Raw genomic sequence first — 17,265 nt, 5'->3', positions numbered from 1 at the left:
CTAGACATTTAATGAGAAAATCCATTAGAAAACAGTAACTTTCTGATTTACATTTTAGTAACAAATGTTATATAGATAAAGGGCTTAATATGGGGCCTTGGGAAACTTGTTTTTAATTCCCAGGGCTTCTTTTCAGACTAAAAGGAGTACTCGTGCTTAAAGTTCAGCATATGCTTAAGTCTTTGGCTGGACTAAAGCCTTTATCAAGATCACAGTGTACTTCAGGTTATATCCAAGCTTGTGCATGTTGCATATATGTAGTACAAGGTAAAAAACATCTATCAAAAGTACTTTCATTTTTTCAGCTATTGTAATTGGTTGCTGACTAGCTTAGCATGATTAAAATACAAGAACCGAATGCAGAGATATCACCACAAGTAGCCAACTTGGCAAATTTCTCCCATGATGCCTAAGAGCACTGGTGTTAAAGACCTCTTACAATGAAGGCCAGAGAGCCTGCCCAAAGATAGCTCGGTGCTGATTGCATCCAAGTGCTTCACTGTGGCTGCAGAAGTAATACAGGGAGTTTTCTGTCTGCCTTAATCGAGCTAAAAGCTTCAGAAGAATGCTATCACGTAGTATTGGGCTTGTCAAAATGACAAGGAGAAGCTGGAAAAAGCAACAGGAGAGGTTTTTGCAAGGTGTGTGTATATGCATCAAATTGTTGCAAAACAAAACTTCTCTTGGTAAAACAGCCACTTGCAAGTGGCTCTGGAGAGCTGCCTGAGACAGACAGACAGGGTTGATGTAGATCAGGTGTGGGCTGTTTGGGAAATATTTTGATTTTGTCTCACCTGCTTTCTCTTCCTGTCTTATTCTGCCTGTGCTCTTAGCTGGCACAGATAAAACATTAGAACAAGCCAAAACACAATCTCTTTGTTTTTCTGGCTTTTTTTCTCCCACTTCCTAAGTTAGGATTTTAAATGTCAGCTTTTCAAAATGTGGCATTTTCAGAGAAGTGTTGTAGCCTGGATCTTACTGAATGGAAGATGTATTTCCAGTTCAAAGGGTTTTAAAACAAAACAGGAAAGGCCAAGACAAATGAAAAAGACTGGGGGATAGCAGCTGAAGCTCTTCTCTAATTAGATTTTCAGGTGTCTCTGTCAGCATCTTTTCTCCCTTGGGAGTTTGGAAGAACAACTGAAATCTAATCTTGCATGCCTTAGAAATGGCTCCTGTCCCTGGCAACACCTGTAGACACCATGGGTTTCATGGCTATAGACAAAATGAAGATGAGAAAAAACATTCACTAGAGCACAAATTTTGACACTTGCAGAAACAGAGCTGTTCTAAAATGCTGTCACCCTTTTCATCTTCCCCTGCTACCTCAAATATGCAGAGGAATATGCCTCAACCTGAAACAGACTTCGACTGCATGAACTCAGATATACTCAGAGATGATAAAGCCAGCAGGGTCACTGTGGTGGTGCAGTTTTAACCATGTGAACAGCTTTTGTCCCAGCAGTATGGCTTTACTGGTCAAAGACGTCATCTCTTTCTTAGTAAGAAAAGATGACTAAAACCCTAGTGATGGTGGACCTAGAGGAACTGGGAGAGCATCTAATGGTACTACAGAGATCTCTGTCTTTGGTCTGAGTCCAGCATTGTGCTTGAGAGAATATATTCTCCCTCTGAAAGGGGTTCAGACCTGAGGAGCTCGTGTATGTTCACTTCTGTCTGTGGAGGCATATCCTATTTGATGCCTTCTGTCGGCTCCGTCAAACAGTCAGGAGTGCCAGAACCACTGCATCATGTTTGAAACTGCACATCTTCTCTCAAATAACTCAGCTCAATGGAGGATGTAACTCTGTACTTAAGACCATCTCCTGTGTTCCTGATGGCTCTCCATGAGGACTGGCATGATCCTCCTAGTTTGATCCTCTGTGTAACACAGGTAGGAGCCCTTGCCTCAGTGATCTGTGTCTCAAAGAATGTAAGCAGGTGCTTAAACATCTAGTAAAGCATCCAGTGGAGAATTTGCTAAGTGCTTTGCTGAATGGAGGCCTTAGTAGTTTGCATTGCTCAAGCACCTTTCTTAGATTTGACAATATGTCATTGAAAACTCCAGATGTTACCAAGTGTCCTGGTTTTAGCTGGGATAGAGTTAATTTTCTTTCTAGTAGCTGGTATAGTGTTATGTTTCGATTTAGTATGAGAAGAATGTTGGTAACACACTGATGTTTTCAGTTGTTGCTAACTAATGTTTATACTAAGTCAAGGATTTTTCAGCTTCTGATGCCCAGCCAGCAAGAAGGCTGGAGGGGCACAAGAAGTCGGGAGGGGGCACAGCCAGGACAGTTGACCCAAACTGGCCAAAGGGATATTCCATACCATGTGATGTCATGCCCAGTATATAACCTGGGGGGGAGTTGGCCTGGGGGTGGATCTCTGCTTGGGAACTAACTGGGCATTGGTTGGTGAGTAATTGCATTGTGCATTACTTGTATATTCCAATTCTTTTATTATATTATTATTATTATTATCATCATTATTATTTTCTTCCTTTCTGTCCTATTAAACTGTCTTTATCTCAACCCATGACTTTCACTTTTTTTTTTTCCAATTCTCTCCCCCATCCCACTGGGTGGGGGGAAAGTGAGTGAGCAGCTGCATGGTGCTTAGTTGCTGGCTGGGGTTAAACCACAACACCAAGTTAACTACTAAGAGAAACTTAGTTAAGAACTACCCAAGGGCAACCTGGAGCTGAGTTAACATGCAAGATCCCCATGTTTCTTTCTAAAAGGATGTTCAGGTTGGCCTTCTCAGTAATGTCTCAGCACCTCAGGATTCCTTTGCCTTTGCTGGTACTCTCAAGAGGAGAACAGGGAGTTGCTGTCTTTACCTTCAAGACACCAGGAGGCAAATGGCATGAGATTTCTGTGGGAATCCCCAGACATGTACCTCTGTCAAGGGATGTCTTTCTCCTGCCACACCTTCAGTCTGGGATCCTCCAGAACAGAGCAACACAGTTATTTTTGTCTCATCCACTTGGAAGCAACGGCACTTCCAGCAGGGTGCCAGGGCAGTGTAATGACTACAACTTCAGACGATACAAAGAGAACATCTGGGAAAATTTGTCTCTCTTGCCATCCCCAGGTATAGCTCTGCCCCTCCTGCTTTCCATTCAGGCAAGCCTCCACTATTTCTGCTCTCACAACAAGTTATAAAAAGACTGAGAGAACATGAGGAATATAAAGCTTATGTTACAGTTCCCTCCCATAGTCACACACACACGCACACACATTTCCCTTTCTGGTGTGGAAACCTGCCTGATGCCAGCCATTTACATGGGTACCTTTCATTCCAGTTGGGCATCCAGAGGACTGTTTCTCTCTCAAGGGAAAAGAAAAACAAAACAAAACCAAAAAAGGAAAAGGAAACCAAACCAAAGTAAATTAAATGTCCTTTCAGCCAATTTTATGAACTGCTCTGAGCTATTAATTTACCAGCATTCTTCCAGACAGTGGCAGCTGCTTCAGCGTGCCAGGCTGTGGAGTGAGCTGCTCCATAGCAACAGCCAACAAGCGTGAACATACCCAGAATAAGCATCATGCAGAGCCACTGAGGGGGACTTTCAAAAGGAGTGAGAATGCTTAAAGTTAAAACAAGGTACTGCACCTTACCTGAAAGGGAGAGGATCTATAGCAGACACAGTTGTTATACAGGTCAGAGCAGGCTGTGTAACTATTTGGCTGTCAGAAACTGCCCTTACCAAGGATGTATCACTGCCTTGTGATATGAGAAAATCTTACAGGTGTTTCTAGTGAGTGCGACATAGGTTATATGGATGTTTTTTAATGCAAGCATGACTCACTTTTCTGTGTTTTAAACAGGCTTGCAACCAGAAAAATAAACAAATTACTTTTTGTTTGTAAAGCAGAATAAGGAAGTGACATCACTTCCCTCTTTTGGGTTTTATGAGCTTTTTTGAGCTGGGTGGCTCTGACGTAGAGTTTGACGAAGCTGCATGCACCAGGCTGGGATTCAGTTTCAGGAGTGGAAGATTGAAACCTGCTTCAGGATTGTTTCACATTAGTGGATCCCTGTTCTGGCATGGAGAATACAGATCCCTGATATCCTTGGCTTTTGGTTTGTGATGGGGTTTGTTTGTTTGTTTGTTTGTTTCTTTCCCAACTGTGATTTTCATTTATTTATTGTAATTTATTGTAACAATTCTGAAATGTGCTAGATTAGCAGCCCAGGAGACTTGCATCACAAGGTGGCAGCCTGAGTTATACCACAAACCTACTCTGCTGGGATTATCTCTAGGCAGGAGGAGAAGAGTTTAATCAGCTCTGTTAATTCATTAGCCCTTCTCTTCTGAGGCAGGCACAAAGGGTCCCACTTAGTGTCAGTAGTATTGGTAGCTGTTCTGAAATAAATACAAATCCAGCTCATTTTAAATCAGACCACTGAGCAAGTCATAAGCTGCTGTAAGCTGTCGTTATCGTGTGAGGCTGAAGCGGTTCTTTTGACCCCCCACCACTTTGATATAGTTGACCCTTCCCTGACAACTTCTCAGTTTTATCTTTCTGCTTTTTATGGTTTTAAATACAAAAGCTCACAATGTGGGTTGTCCCAAAGACTCCTGAGGCAACCTCAGTAGCTACCCATGTCATGGGTGCTTGCTGAGATGAGCACCATTCCCCACTACAACCCTGCTCTTCACCATAAGGAAATGCAGGGGAAGGAGCCAGCATATTTTCCAGAAGCTCCCCTTGTCCTCCTGATGATTGGGAAAGCAGGGCTACAGCACACACCATGGAGGACACCTCCTTCACAGTGCAGCTTAGCCTCAAGAGGGGGTCACTTTCTCTCTACTGACTACTGAGCAAATTGATGAAATGACCACCTTTCCTCTGGTAACATCAGACCTTGTGACTATCCTCTGGTTAGTCTAGGTCACCCCACTGATCCAGTCTCTCAAAAGAAAAGCAGAGTCTGTTCTGACCCTTTCTCTTTTCTATCACCACAGGGAGACCTCCAAAGATCCCTCATTCAGGTGGATTTTGGAGACGGTATCGCTGTGTCGTATGCCAATCTCAGCTCGACAGAAGATGGTATCAAGCACATCTACCAGAACGTGGGCATATTCCGAGTGACCGTGCTGGTGGAAAACAGCCTGGGTTCTGACAACGCTGTCCTCTACCTGCATGTAACATGTATGTATGTTAGCTCTCTACAACTCCCTGAAAGGGGGTTGTAGTGAGGTGGGTGTTGGTCTCTTCTGTCAGGTGTCTGGAGATAGGACAAGAGGAAATGGCCTCAAGTTGAGGCAAGGGAGATTTAGGTTAGATGTTAGGAAAAATTTTTTTACTGAGAGGGTTGTCAAACATTGGAATGGGCTGCCCAGGGAAGTGGTTGATTCACCATCCCTGGAGGTATTCAAAAAGCGAGTGGACAGGGTACTCCAGGGCATGGTTTAGAGGGCATGGTTAATGGTTGGACTCGATGATCTTGAAGGTCTTTTCCAACCGAAATGATTCTATGATTCTATGATTCATTGTTAGCTTCTGTCGTTCTTTAAAAAATTAAAACTTGTCCTTAGAGATGACATTTGGGGCTTTGCAGCTGGGAGCAGAGTGATGGGGTATGATGAGTGTTTGTCTGTCCTCCAGCAGAGGACTCCAGAACGAGAGGAGCCACAGGCAATAGTGACATTTGCTTTTTAAACCATGTTCCACCTCTAATTTTGGGTAGTCTACTTTAGGACACCTCAAAGGAGTGTCCAGCCCTTTCTGACATGCACCTTCATTAGCATGTTTACACTTCCAGAAAAACAAAGACATCCAGAACCTTTAATCACTTTTAAAAGCCTTGACTTTTATTTCGTACGTGTGTATTGCCCTCTAATGAAATACAACCACCTCTGGGATGGAAACCAGTGCATTTCAGTCTTTCTGTTGTCATAGGAACCAAAATCTTGGTGTTAAAGAGTATTACAAGAAAAAATATTATCTTCACATTGCTCTACTGCTGTTCTTTTTAACCTTTTTATACTTCAGCTGTCTGATTTACAACTGAAATGTATCTCAAGTCCTCGCACAAAACCAGCAATGTGTTCTTTCATATTTATTCTAGCACGTGGTTATGAACCCAAAGGGTCAACTTATTGAAATTTTGTAACATCCCAATCAATTTTGTTTGGGGCCATTGTTTTCTTTATACAGTGGGGGTTTTTTTTGTCGATTATTTATGTTTTCAACTGTGTGCCTCTGTGCCAGATTTACTGAAAAAAAAAAGGAAATTCCAAAACTTAAAGTTATGGCTACAGAAATACCACTTACCCTCTACCAAATTAACTCCACATATTGCCTAGATAATTTAGCATATTCCATATACTTTAACTGTAGTTTTGGAGTTACTTCATACAGCGTGAAAGCAGCTGCCTCTTCAGGGGAAGAGGGCAGCTCTTTAACGGTACACCATCATATCAACAGATGGGAGCGGTGGGAGGTATAGCTGTGGGAGATAGGAGGTTTATGAGGGAGCACTAGAGAAGCAGGAGCAAACATCTCCCTGATTGCCTCCCTTCAAAAAGACCTTCGGTTCGCGATCATAGTGTACCATTTATGATTCCCTAACCTGATAGACTCTGGTCTGTGGCAAACTTTTATGTCACATAATTCTTCAGCATACCAAGTGTTTAAAAAACTCATAATACCTTGCAAAAATAACTGTATTCATAAATTAGCTTATTGTGAAGCTCGGGTATTGATTTGGGGGCTTAGCCTGTATCACTTCTGTGCTGAGGCACTGGTGAATCAAGGTAAATTCCCAGCTTTTGGACAGCTACAGATTTTTTTTCTTTTTTTTTTTTTAGTTATTTAAGTATCATCCTAAGTAGGGTAGAGGAAAGGGCCTCTGCTCAGAATAGGCATGTATACACTTTTGTGTAATTTCTTCAGTTCTGGAGCCATATTCTAGTTTGCCTCCCTGCGTGTGCTTGGGTAATTATCATGGGAGCTGCTGCAGGCTCTGAATGCAGAAATCCCCCTCCCACTGCTGCTGGTTATGAAAGACAGCTCAACAGGAGACTGTGGTCTTTTTTTTTTTTTTTTTACTCTTTGTAAAGGTCATTGGAAACAAACGGAGAAGTGTTTTGGTGGTTGATATTTCGCAGGAGGTTCTGACAGCCTTGTGTGAGCGGGGTTTGTAATCATTCGCTTTTTGACAAGAGATGATTCCATGGGGACCATTGCAAACCCTCAGCCTATCTGCAAAGTAATGAGGCCACATGAAGCAACAACTGCTTCCTCATGCAACAACCACAAAATGGAAGGAGAAGAGAGCTGTCCAGCCTTCACTCTCACTCATAGTGGCTTTCTGGTTTATAGCTTTTTTAATCCATTTTTTTGAGACGTCGAAGGCTTAAGAACCACTTTGATTGTTTAAGCAGGACAAGAAATAAGCAATATTCAGATATGTTCTTCTGACTTAGCAGCTGATAGTGTATGTTTCTGTGTTTTGCGCAGGTAATGCCAGCATAGGACTTAAATACTGCGTGATCATTGCAGCCAGGCCCAGGTTATGCGTGCCTGAGCCCCTGGAGAAGTGACAGCTCTAAGGGATATGTCTCACCTCTCACTCCATGCCAAGAATTAGGGACTTCAGAACAGGTTGCAGACCAAGCATGGTGCCACTCAGACCAGCAATAGATTTGCTGAGGGCAGAGATGTACAGTAAATCCAGTCCCCTCCAGAGCCTAACACCCAGATCCACAAAAGCTTCTAAATCCTATTTAAATGCTTGCATTGCCACTCAGCTCTCTGCTGAGTATTCTACTTGGGGTGTACGAGCTTGGCCTTTGGGGAGTTTTCTAAAAATATCTGTCCTTACAATAGACACACACACACACTGTATTGCTAAGATCCACAGAAAAGCAGCGTGCAGCCTGAACATCCAGAGAGTTTTAGGAAGGGCTACTAACTGGGTGACCCCTTGTTACAGGGTTAATACATGAGTGTGTGCAGCCAGGTCTGGCCCTTCCAACACCCTTCCCTACCAGTGGCCAGCAGCCTTGCTGAGGGGAAGACTGCAGGCACTGAACCACAGTGCTTGTGATCTCAAAGATAAGCGTAAAGCCTCCAACCCTTGCCCTCCTCATCCTGCTGCAGCCATGGGGCCAGTGCAGCAGTACCTTTGCTGCAGCTGGTCCAAGGATCCAGAAATGCAGGTTATTGTGAGTCAGGAGCATTTTGGGGTGGATGGACAGTAAATTGTAGATAAACTTCTCCAGCCAACAAGCTGTTTCTGAACTGTCCTGACAGGTCAAAATTTTCCCCTGGAAAGTTAGTTATGCATTTGCCTGAATGCTTCAGAAGAACATCACCTACCCAAGTGAACCTTTTGAGAAGCTTCTCCCTTTCTGTTGTCTGGGACTTGTACACAGCTTTTTCCTGGGGCAGGTGAAGGTCTGTAGTCTCCATGGCCCTGCATGAAGCTCAGAAATTAATTCCCTTGAATTCTCTTCAAACTTACCTGGGAGACAGCAGTCTCCCACCAAGCTAAGGGCCTATCCAGAGTGAGCTATCCCCATCTGCTGGCCAGATAATAGTTCAGCATTTCAGCCACTTTGACCCATCAGCTATGTGCACAGAAATACTTAGGCAGAATTGGCTTGCCTGAGCCATTCTTTTATGTTCTTTCCTAGCCAGCATATGGTGGAGGCCCAAGGAGGTGCTGGGCACTCTCTGCAGTGCAGGATCATTTGAGATGTATTCAGAGCAGCTATGCAGTTATATTAGAGTGTATTAGACTTTATATGGGCTCCATTGTCACTGCTGTCACCGCATCCGGTGTCAGGAAATGTATTCCTTTAGAGGGCTGTGCTGACATTGGGCATTTGGCAAACATCCCAAAGTATACCAGAGCTGCAAAATATTTAGCCTGGGAAGCTGCTGTTTTTCGGGTCTCAGGGTCTTGCTGAAAGCAGGCACAGCCTGGTCACGGAAATGTGTCTGAGAAGGGGAATGCCATTAAAATCATAAGGGCAAAATTCTGGATTCTCATGAATTTTCAAGAAGAGTGTTGACTGCTGATTATAAAAGGAAAAATGAGTCATGATCTGGTCTATAGCAGGCTTTGGTCAGTCTGATCACGGGTAACTCCTACTTGGACTGCTTCAGGTTAAGCAGCAGCTGTGCTTACAGCCCAGAGAGAGCTGCATTTCAGTAATAAGTCAGGAACACTGGTCCTTGGTTATTGTGGCATTGTTTATATAGTCTGATTTGGGAGAATTTTTTCATCTCTCCCTCTGCCTATGTGTGCTGTATAGGGGTACAGAGTGCTTGCTCCAAAATGTGTGGTATTCCTTTAGGTTGAAAAGCAAGGTCTAAGTGGTGATATGTGGATGGGATGTCCTGAAAAATCCTCTCCTGAAATACATAAAATCCTCTAGCAATGTATCTTAACTCCATATAGGCAATGTAGTCAATCCTCCCAGGCTGTGGTCTCTGCTTCTCATTACTTGGGAGCTTACAGATGTATGTAGGACATGTAGATGTGGCTTTAATTTGTTTAAGAAACCCATGTCCCCATGTCACCTGGAGTTTCTTTTTCTTTCTCTGTCAGTCTCGGGACAATTGCTTTGTTCTCTAAGTGAACAGTCAGAACACATTTTAAAAAATAATCTACAGGACAAGATGTAACAACAAAGGCCCATCTGTCTCCAGAAGATGGGAAATGTGTAACCCTGGGCATAACATCACTTGTCAAATGAATTATGTTCTGTTTATACTAAAGAAATATGAGTTTATTGAGGAAAAGGAGGAAGTATAAGGTAACATTAAAATGAAGGCATTCAGTGAATAGCTGCCTTCAGGTAGAGTTTCAGCTGATATAAATAAATATACCATTGCTGAAGTTCACCAAATTGTAGCAGTTTGCATAAGGAGAGATGCTTCATGTCCACTGAAGCAATTTGTCCTGCGCATTCTTATGTCTTCCTGGTGAAGGCCGTATTCAAATAACAGGGCTCTGCCCCTGTTGTTTAAGTTGTATATAAAGTCCCTGATTATATGACGTTCATGCAGTAGAGAGTCCAAGTTATTCAGCTCCAGATACAGAGGTAGCTCCTGTTCTGTGAGGAACAGATTTAAGCTTGTGTCTCTAGAAGTGGCACCAAGCCAAAACATTAACTGTCATGCCCCACAGTGGTTTGGAGGACTTCTCTCCCCTAAGCCAAAGGATATCCCCTCAGTTCTGTTCTTCCCCAGGCTGACATTTCAGATGGAGGGAGGACTCACCTGCTGCTTCTGTCTCTGCAGGCCCCTTGGAACATGTTCACTTATCTCTACCCTTCGTCACCACAAAGAACAAGGAAGTCAATGCCACTGCAGTACTGTGGCCAAGCCAAGTGGGAACACTTACTTACGTCTGGTGGTTTGGGAACAACACGGAGGTTTGTATTCCCTATGGACTGAGATCAAAATAATCCTGGAGGAGCTCTCTTACTGAGGAAGGAGGGAGAGAGGGTTCTGGGAATGCTTCCAAATAGTCATGCACACAAGAAAATTATAAACCAGAGACTGAGAGACTAATGGTTCTTTGACGTACCAATGTTGAAATCTAAGAACTGCCTTGTGTTTGTTGCTGTGACTTAGCTATAGGGTTTTTTGCTGTTTCATGCAAATTGTCCAATAGCTTTCTCCCTGCATTTACATACAAGGTGAATGTAGTGAACCAAAATCCGGAAGAGCTTCTAGTGTGTTTTTCCCCACCCTCCCTTCTTCATTAATAACAACAAAAAGACTCTGGGGTTTGGGGTATTTTTAGGAAACTAACTTCTCAAATGGAAGCTGTTTTCATATCTGGAACGGACTTTACATAACCGTAGAGTTTAAACCTCACCTTTCTGGTGACTAACAGGAGAAGGGACTGCCATCAGTTCTGTGCCCCCCCTTAAATATGCTGAGCCCAATCCTGAGCCCCCACACTCTATGCTAAACCACATGTGCAAGAAGACCCTATTATCATGTGCTACCAGTGGATAAGATGGTTCCCAACACATCTCCCTGCCTCTGGGCTCTGCTCAGATATGAGGACAGCATGCACTACATTCTGCTGCCTCTATGCTTGCAGTGTTGGTAAATCTGCACAGGCATTATAACTGTTATTTTACATATCTTTGTGGCTGAAGTACCCAGAGACCCTAATTAGTTTCTGAGGGGAGAGATTCTCATGGATTTTGAAGAGCCAAGAGGGATCTTCAACTACACGTGATTATCTTCTGTATAATGCAGGTTGGAGGGTTTCATCAGTACCTTCTGCTTTATTTAACTCCTTGTGATTAAGGCAGAACCTGACTTTTTGTTATTGTTGTTTTGCATTAATAATTTCCCTCAGATGATGGAGAATTCACTGCTTCTCTTTCTTACCCTCTCCCTCAACTATTTCCCCACAGCTAATTATCCTGAGCATTGAACACATGCACTATGTTTGTAGTCTGAAGTTATCTAGCTTTGGTTTCAAGCTGTTGGATCTTGTTATGCCTTTGTGTGTAGATTAAAGAACTCTCTGTACTATCAGAAATTATCTCCCCCTAGAGGTACTTACAGGCTATGATTGTCACCTTTTACCCTTCCCTCTGATCTGCTAAGCTGATAAGTGATCAGAATTGGTCTAACTCTGTTCTCATTGAAGTGAGAATTTTACTACAGACTACAATGGCAACAGAGTTTGACTTAATAGTGGGTGCTTTGAAGATCTCACCCAGAGTTCATCAATAAGCGAAAACAGAAGTTAGGGCACAGACCACTGAAAGGGGGCACAACTCATTGATAAACTGGCTGCATAACAAAGCAAGCTGAGGGAATCTGTGTCCTTTCTAAACACCATCACTTTCCAAAACCAGCATCTCCATGGCTAAGGTTAACAAGGGAGAACAACTGAGAAATCTTAATTTGCCTCCTGGTTCTGTCACAACCTCCTTGAGTCACCTTAAACAAATCTCTTACAGCTAGGTCTGTGAAAGGAGTGTGGCACCTGAGAAGTGAGTTTTGCAGGCCCTTGTGTTAGGATCTGTGCCTCTCTGGGGAGTGCAGCAAAAATGGACACTTTAACGTGGGATCCAGAACAGCCAGTATGCTAAGTGGGAAGGAAATACTGGATCTTAAAATTTAGCTCCTTTGGAAGTTATAGGTACCTTACTTAGAGCTTCAGAAGGACATCCCCATCTGGATCCCTGGGTCCTCTCCAGAAAATTGGCTTCCATGCCACAGGACCCCTTCTAAGTCTTAAGTTTCCAAGCTGGAACTGACACCCCAAACCATCCCAGTAGGTTAGAGAGCCAAACTCATTTTTGCTTTTCCTTTCCAGCCAAATTAACTTCATTTTTCCTTTTCTGATATATTTGCAGCCACTGATCACATTGGAAGGGAGCATCACATTCACATTTTCTGTGGAAGGGATGAACACCATCACCGTTCAGGTCTCAGCAGGAAATACCATTCTTCAGGACACAAAGACTATTGCTGTGTATGGTGAGCTCTTCCCCCTTCATTTCACATATGATTCTCCATAGTTAAGACCTAGAAAGCCAGGTTAGCTGGCAGTAACATGAGGTCTTTATTCCAGAATGCTTTTAGTGAGATTATAAGCTCAGTTCCCATGTTATCAGTTCAGCATAACATCTCTGAAGGCCACTGACTGACATTAGTCTGGACTGAGATGATTACAGAACATTGATCTCCTTCCCAGAGCCCTCTGCATCTGCTCTATCACTATTTGGTCATCCTACATGATTGTCAAAATGTTAGGTCATTTTGCGAGCTGGTTTTCCCCCTTCTTGGCCAGTAGAGGCCTCTTAACTCATGCAGAAGCTGCTTAGCTTGAAAGATAAGTCAATGCTGTGTGCTGCAGTTCTGTACAGAAATCTGTACTGATCTGATATTGTACTCAGGCCTCAGAAGCAGTTAGGGCACACAAATATCATATAGTGTAGGTGGAGGCTAAGAACGAACCACTGGGAATCCCAGTTTTAGATGTTTATACTAAGCACATGGTCATAGTGATCAATGTGCAACAGAGATGCATTTTTCAAGGCCAGTCCTCTCCCCACCTTTACCCCTGTCCCCTTCCAGTTAAGATTTCAAGTGTTTGGGGCACATCTATGAGAATACAATCCCAGCTTCTTTCAGAGGGCTTGCCTGCTTCAGAAGTCAAGATGAAGGCAGCATTTCATTTACATTCCCCACACAGCTCCCTTTCCAGTGCTGTTCATCCACTGAAGCAAGGACTGATCACCTTTTTCAGTTCTGTGACACTCGAGCAGTGAATCTCTCAGATTCTCCAGATCTCCCAGTGAATCTCTCAGACACACTGCTGGATTCTCTGACAGTCTGTGCATCACCTGCAGATTTATTAAGCAAAACATGAGCTGCAGCAGGTTTCACTAGGTTCTGCCCACTCATTTGGCACTAAGGCATTTCACAGTCTTTACTCACCACCATGTCATTGTATCTGCAGAGCAATTTCAGTCCCTGCGGTTATCATTCTCTCCGAACCTGGATGACTACAATCCAGATATCCCAGAGTGGAGAAGGGACATCAGCAGAGTAGTCAAGAGAGCCCTGGTGGAGGTAAGCAATGTACATAACCTGCGTTACAATGGTTCTAATTTCTGCTTTGTGCCTACATTAGGTCTGGATCAGCTATTCTCTCAAGGTGTCTCTCTGTTTCTACCAACTATAAAAGGAGACTAGACTAGTGTTTGAGGCCAGATTCCTAAATTTTAGACAAGTGAAATTACCCTATCCTATGACAATCTGGTGCTTAGAGTCAGCCTTCAGTTTATTCTTTTTAATTACAGTGGATTATGTGGAATATTTCTGAATAAAGGCCATATAGAAAACAAATTACTTACATCTGCCTATAGCTGTACAAATGTCTTTATTACTGCATAGCAATTCTTACTTTCACTGTTATTCTTATACAGCAGTGTAACGTAGTGCTATTCTAATGGAATTACAAATATGCTGTAGGAAACTTAGGACACCAAAAAGAAAAGAATTTTTACTAGAGAAAAAGAGCACCACAGTAAGTGCTTTGTCTTTCACATAGTGTGAGGATCACAGGTCAGGATTGGATGCTATTTTTCCCATCAACACTATGGAGAAGCTCTGAAGTTCCTTCTTTAACTGTGGAACAGAATGTCATAAAAATATTCTTGTGTGGCTGAAGATTTGGATTTCAAACTGAGAGGCTAAGAAAAGTTAGAAGAGACAGCTGGGATTTCACAGCTCAAGGGAAAATAGTGAAAGGAACTGTTTGAAACAGGGTTTCTGCTTTTTTTTTTAAGTAAAGATACTCAGATTTTGAAAGGATTCAAGGTTTGTAAATGTTATTAGCAAGCTTATATGTTCATTCGTGGCATCATGTGTGCAAAAAGACTTGAAAGACACTGTGCTCTAATTAGGTGCACACAAACTTGTCTGGATCGTTTCTGAGATTTTTTTCTTCAATTTCCTCAAAAGACAGGAGGAGAGGAGGAAAGGAAAAAAAAAGTACATTTTTCTGGAGCTTGTTCTTCTGACTTACTGTATCAAGTATTCAAGGATCCATTTATCTTCAGGATGAATTTTCAGAATATAAACAACTCAATAAAACAAAATCAAGCCATAAAAAGAAAGATTATAAAACTGCAGTACCAAGGCTACATTCCAAAAGCAGAGCAGTGAAAACACAAAGAGTCTTTTTGTTGTTTGAGTAAAAAAAAAATAAAAATTGATAGCTAATTATCCCTCTTTATATAGCTAAATAATTCACCTTAAACAAGCCTTTGTGAGAAATTCCTGTAAAAATTAAAGATAAAACCAATAGATTTCTACAGCAATTAAGTAAACTGTGTAAAAATGAGTTGAATAACTAAATAATTCAATAGGAAATTATAGCTGTGCTATAGAATTTTTATGAACTTTTATTAAAGTATTACATTCTTATTACAGAGTACCATAGACTTGGATAAAAATTCTGCATAAGAAATTATAGTTCTCTACTAAAATCTGATCTTCTCTCTAAGTAAGGATAATTTCATATTATCACAAAGTATCCTATTTTGTATTATGAACATAATTATTTGCTCACATCATTGATTTTCTGAGTCCTGTCTCCCACTTTTGATGAAGAAGACAAGAATGAACTGAGTCGATCAGCCAAAAGCTTCCAGACAAAAAAAATCATTCCCAGCCTCTGAAAATGAAGACTTTCCATTAACTGGTAATACTGTGTCTTTTTCTTGACATCTTAGAACAACCTGTTAAGCAAGCAACAAGTAATGCAAGTACCACAGAATACGTGGAAAGAATATATGAGACCTTTATATTGTTATAGGTTTTTCTCTAAATCGACTTTAAAAAAACCCAACAGCAACAAAACCATGTGCTTTTCCTTGGTGTGCAGTGGAGGGGAAGGGTTCCCTTTTCATAGCTCCACAGGGCATTCCCTGGACTGTCAGCAGTCACGCATGGGATAGCCACAGAATTAGCTCAGGTAACGGTGATTTGTAATCAGTTTCACTGACTCCTTGTCCTCCATCCGTCATTTCCTTCAATGAGCAGCTGCTCAAAGTCTTTGCTCCTGAACTACTAGGGAGAAGAATTCATGAGTTTTAGGTCCAGTTAATGTCTGAGAGGGTTGCAAGTCCTGACTGCAGGGGAATCTCTGTGCTGCATCCAGCTGCAGTGGTCTGTCCTTATATCTGAGGGCATTTTTGTTTTTCCTTTAAAAGTGACCTACTAAATTCAGCACTTTGAAACTTAAGGTTTAAATCAAAACCTTGAGATTTAAATGCATTTGCTGGATAATCCACAAGACAAAGAGGCAATGGGAGAAGATTCAGCAAACTATGGTTCTCCTTCTTTTGGCTCACAAAGCTTCCTGAAGGTCAAACTAGCTCCTTTTCTGGAGAATAACTCTGCAATCTGATTGTGTAATGTCATGGTAACAGCAGCTGAAACCCATGACCAGAGATGACCCTGGTAGTGATGTCTGTGGGGTACTTTTTTCTGAATTTTGGCTAACTTTGTTGAAGGGAGATTTGAGTTTTAACTGGTTGCTTAAGATTTTCAGCCAACAAGACAAAAAAATAAAAATTTGCAGACTAATACAATCTTTAACACCTAAAGGGGAAAAAAAAAAAGGTCCTCATTAACTTGTGGAATTGACCCAGGATGTGAACTATAAGAATTTGTTTGGCTTTTGGGATTCAAACTTGATTCATCATCTTCTCTCTCCCTGAGTTTCCACAAGGCTTTTAAGATATTTTGGCTAATCACACCTCTAGAGTGCAATTCTGCCCACATACCTTGCCCTTTAACATGCAGCTTCTTACCATTGACTAAATGAAGAACCTCAGGGATTAACTTGGGATAGTCAGATAACTTTAAAATAGCTAAATTTAGATAAAGCAAATCATACCTTATGCAACTATTATTTAGGAGCTCCTTTTAGCATGTCTGATTATCACTGTTGCCTTAGGACCCTGCATATTTTACTGGAGAACATGGTAAAATAGCTTAGATGAGGAAATTATTAATCCCTGACTTTTTACCTGCAGTGGATTTTAACAAGATTCTCCCTGTTGTACCAGATACACCTTACATCGTTTGTAGAGGTACTGTGATGCCTTAGCCAAGAAGCTCTCAGCATTCAGTGCCATCCCCACTGTTTATCTGTGCATTATTTGTCTATGTATCAGGCAACAGGTATTTCAAGCAAGCATATTCTGGTCGCAGTGCTCCCCGGTCTGCCCACATCTGCTGAACTCTTCATTTTACCATATCAAGATGCCACAGGAGAAAATAAAAGAACAGCAGCAGACCTAGAGCAGGTATTGTGTCCATTACTTGGAAAAGTGTATGTTTATGCATTTGTGTGTATATATATGGGATTTCTAAGACAGGTTAGAACAAATAATTGTGGTACAAATGCACCTGATTCACTGGGGTCTAAACGATGACTGTGGTACATGCTACATACTCTTTGGGTTTTTTTGGTGTTGGTTTTTTTTTTTTCTTTTTTTCTCCCAAACACTGGAAACAGGCTTTGGAGCTGTATTTAGGAGTGGAGACTCCCATTTGGGTTCCCTCAGTAATGTAAGATTGTCATAAATCCCTTAGAAGTTCTGTTCTATTTCATGGAAGTAGGAGGAAAGCAGGAAGGATTTAGGGGATGATTCCTGCCAACATGAACTGGAGTAGCCTCATAAGGCAAAGTATATGAGGCTGTCAAGAGTCTAGAAAGCATTGGAGAACAGAGCTGAGTGGT

At 41.9% G+C, this 17,265-nt stretch overlaps 1 protein-coding gene across 4 annotated transcripts in view; it reads left to right on the top strand.

Moving 5' to 3' along the window:
* SORCS1 (sortilin related VPS10 domain containing receptor 1) overlaps nucleotides 1-17,265 on the top strand; it is a 314,437-nt gene that overhangs the window by 278,112 nt on the left and 19,060 nt on the right. For all 4 annotated transcript variants that reach the window (XM_052799499.1, XM_052799497.1, XM_052799498.1 and 1 more), the window contains exons 19-23: nucleotides 4,976-5,162; nucleotides 10,269-10,402; nucleotides 12,359-12,482; nucleotides 13,468-13,580; nucleotides 16,697-16,828. In XM_052799499.1, the coding sequence (XP_052655459.1) occupies nucleotides 4,976-5,162; nucleotides 10,269-10,402; nucleotides 12,359-12,482; nucleotides 13,468-13,580; nucleotides 16,697-16,828 (690 nt within the window). The remainder of the gene's footprint in view (nucleotides 1-4,975; nucleotides 5,163-10,268; nucleotides 10,403-12,358; nucleotides 12,483-13,467; nucleotides 13,581-16,696; nucleotides 16,829-17,265) is intronic.

This window comes from Harpia harpyja, chromosome 10 (assembly GCF_026419915.1).
Source record: "Harpia harpyja isolate bHarHar1 chromosome 10, bHarHar1 primary haplotype, whole genome shotgun sequence".
Classification (NCBI taxonomy): domain Eukaryota; kingdom Metazoa; phylum Chordata; class Aves; order Accipitriformes; family Accipitridae; genus Harpia; species Harpia harpyja.
The sequence above is the reverse complement of the archived record's forward strand: the minus strand, read 5'-3'. Positions and strand labels throughout refer to the sequence as shown.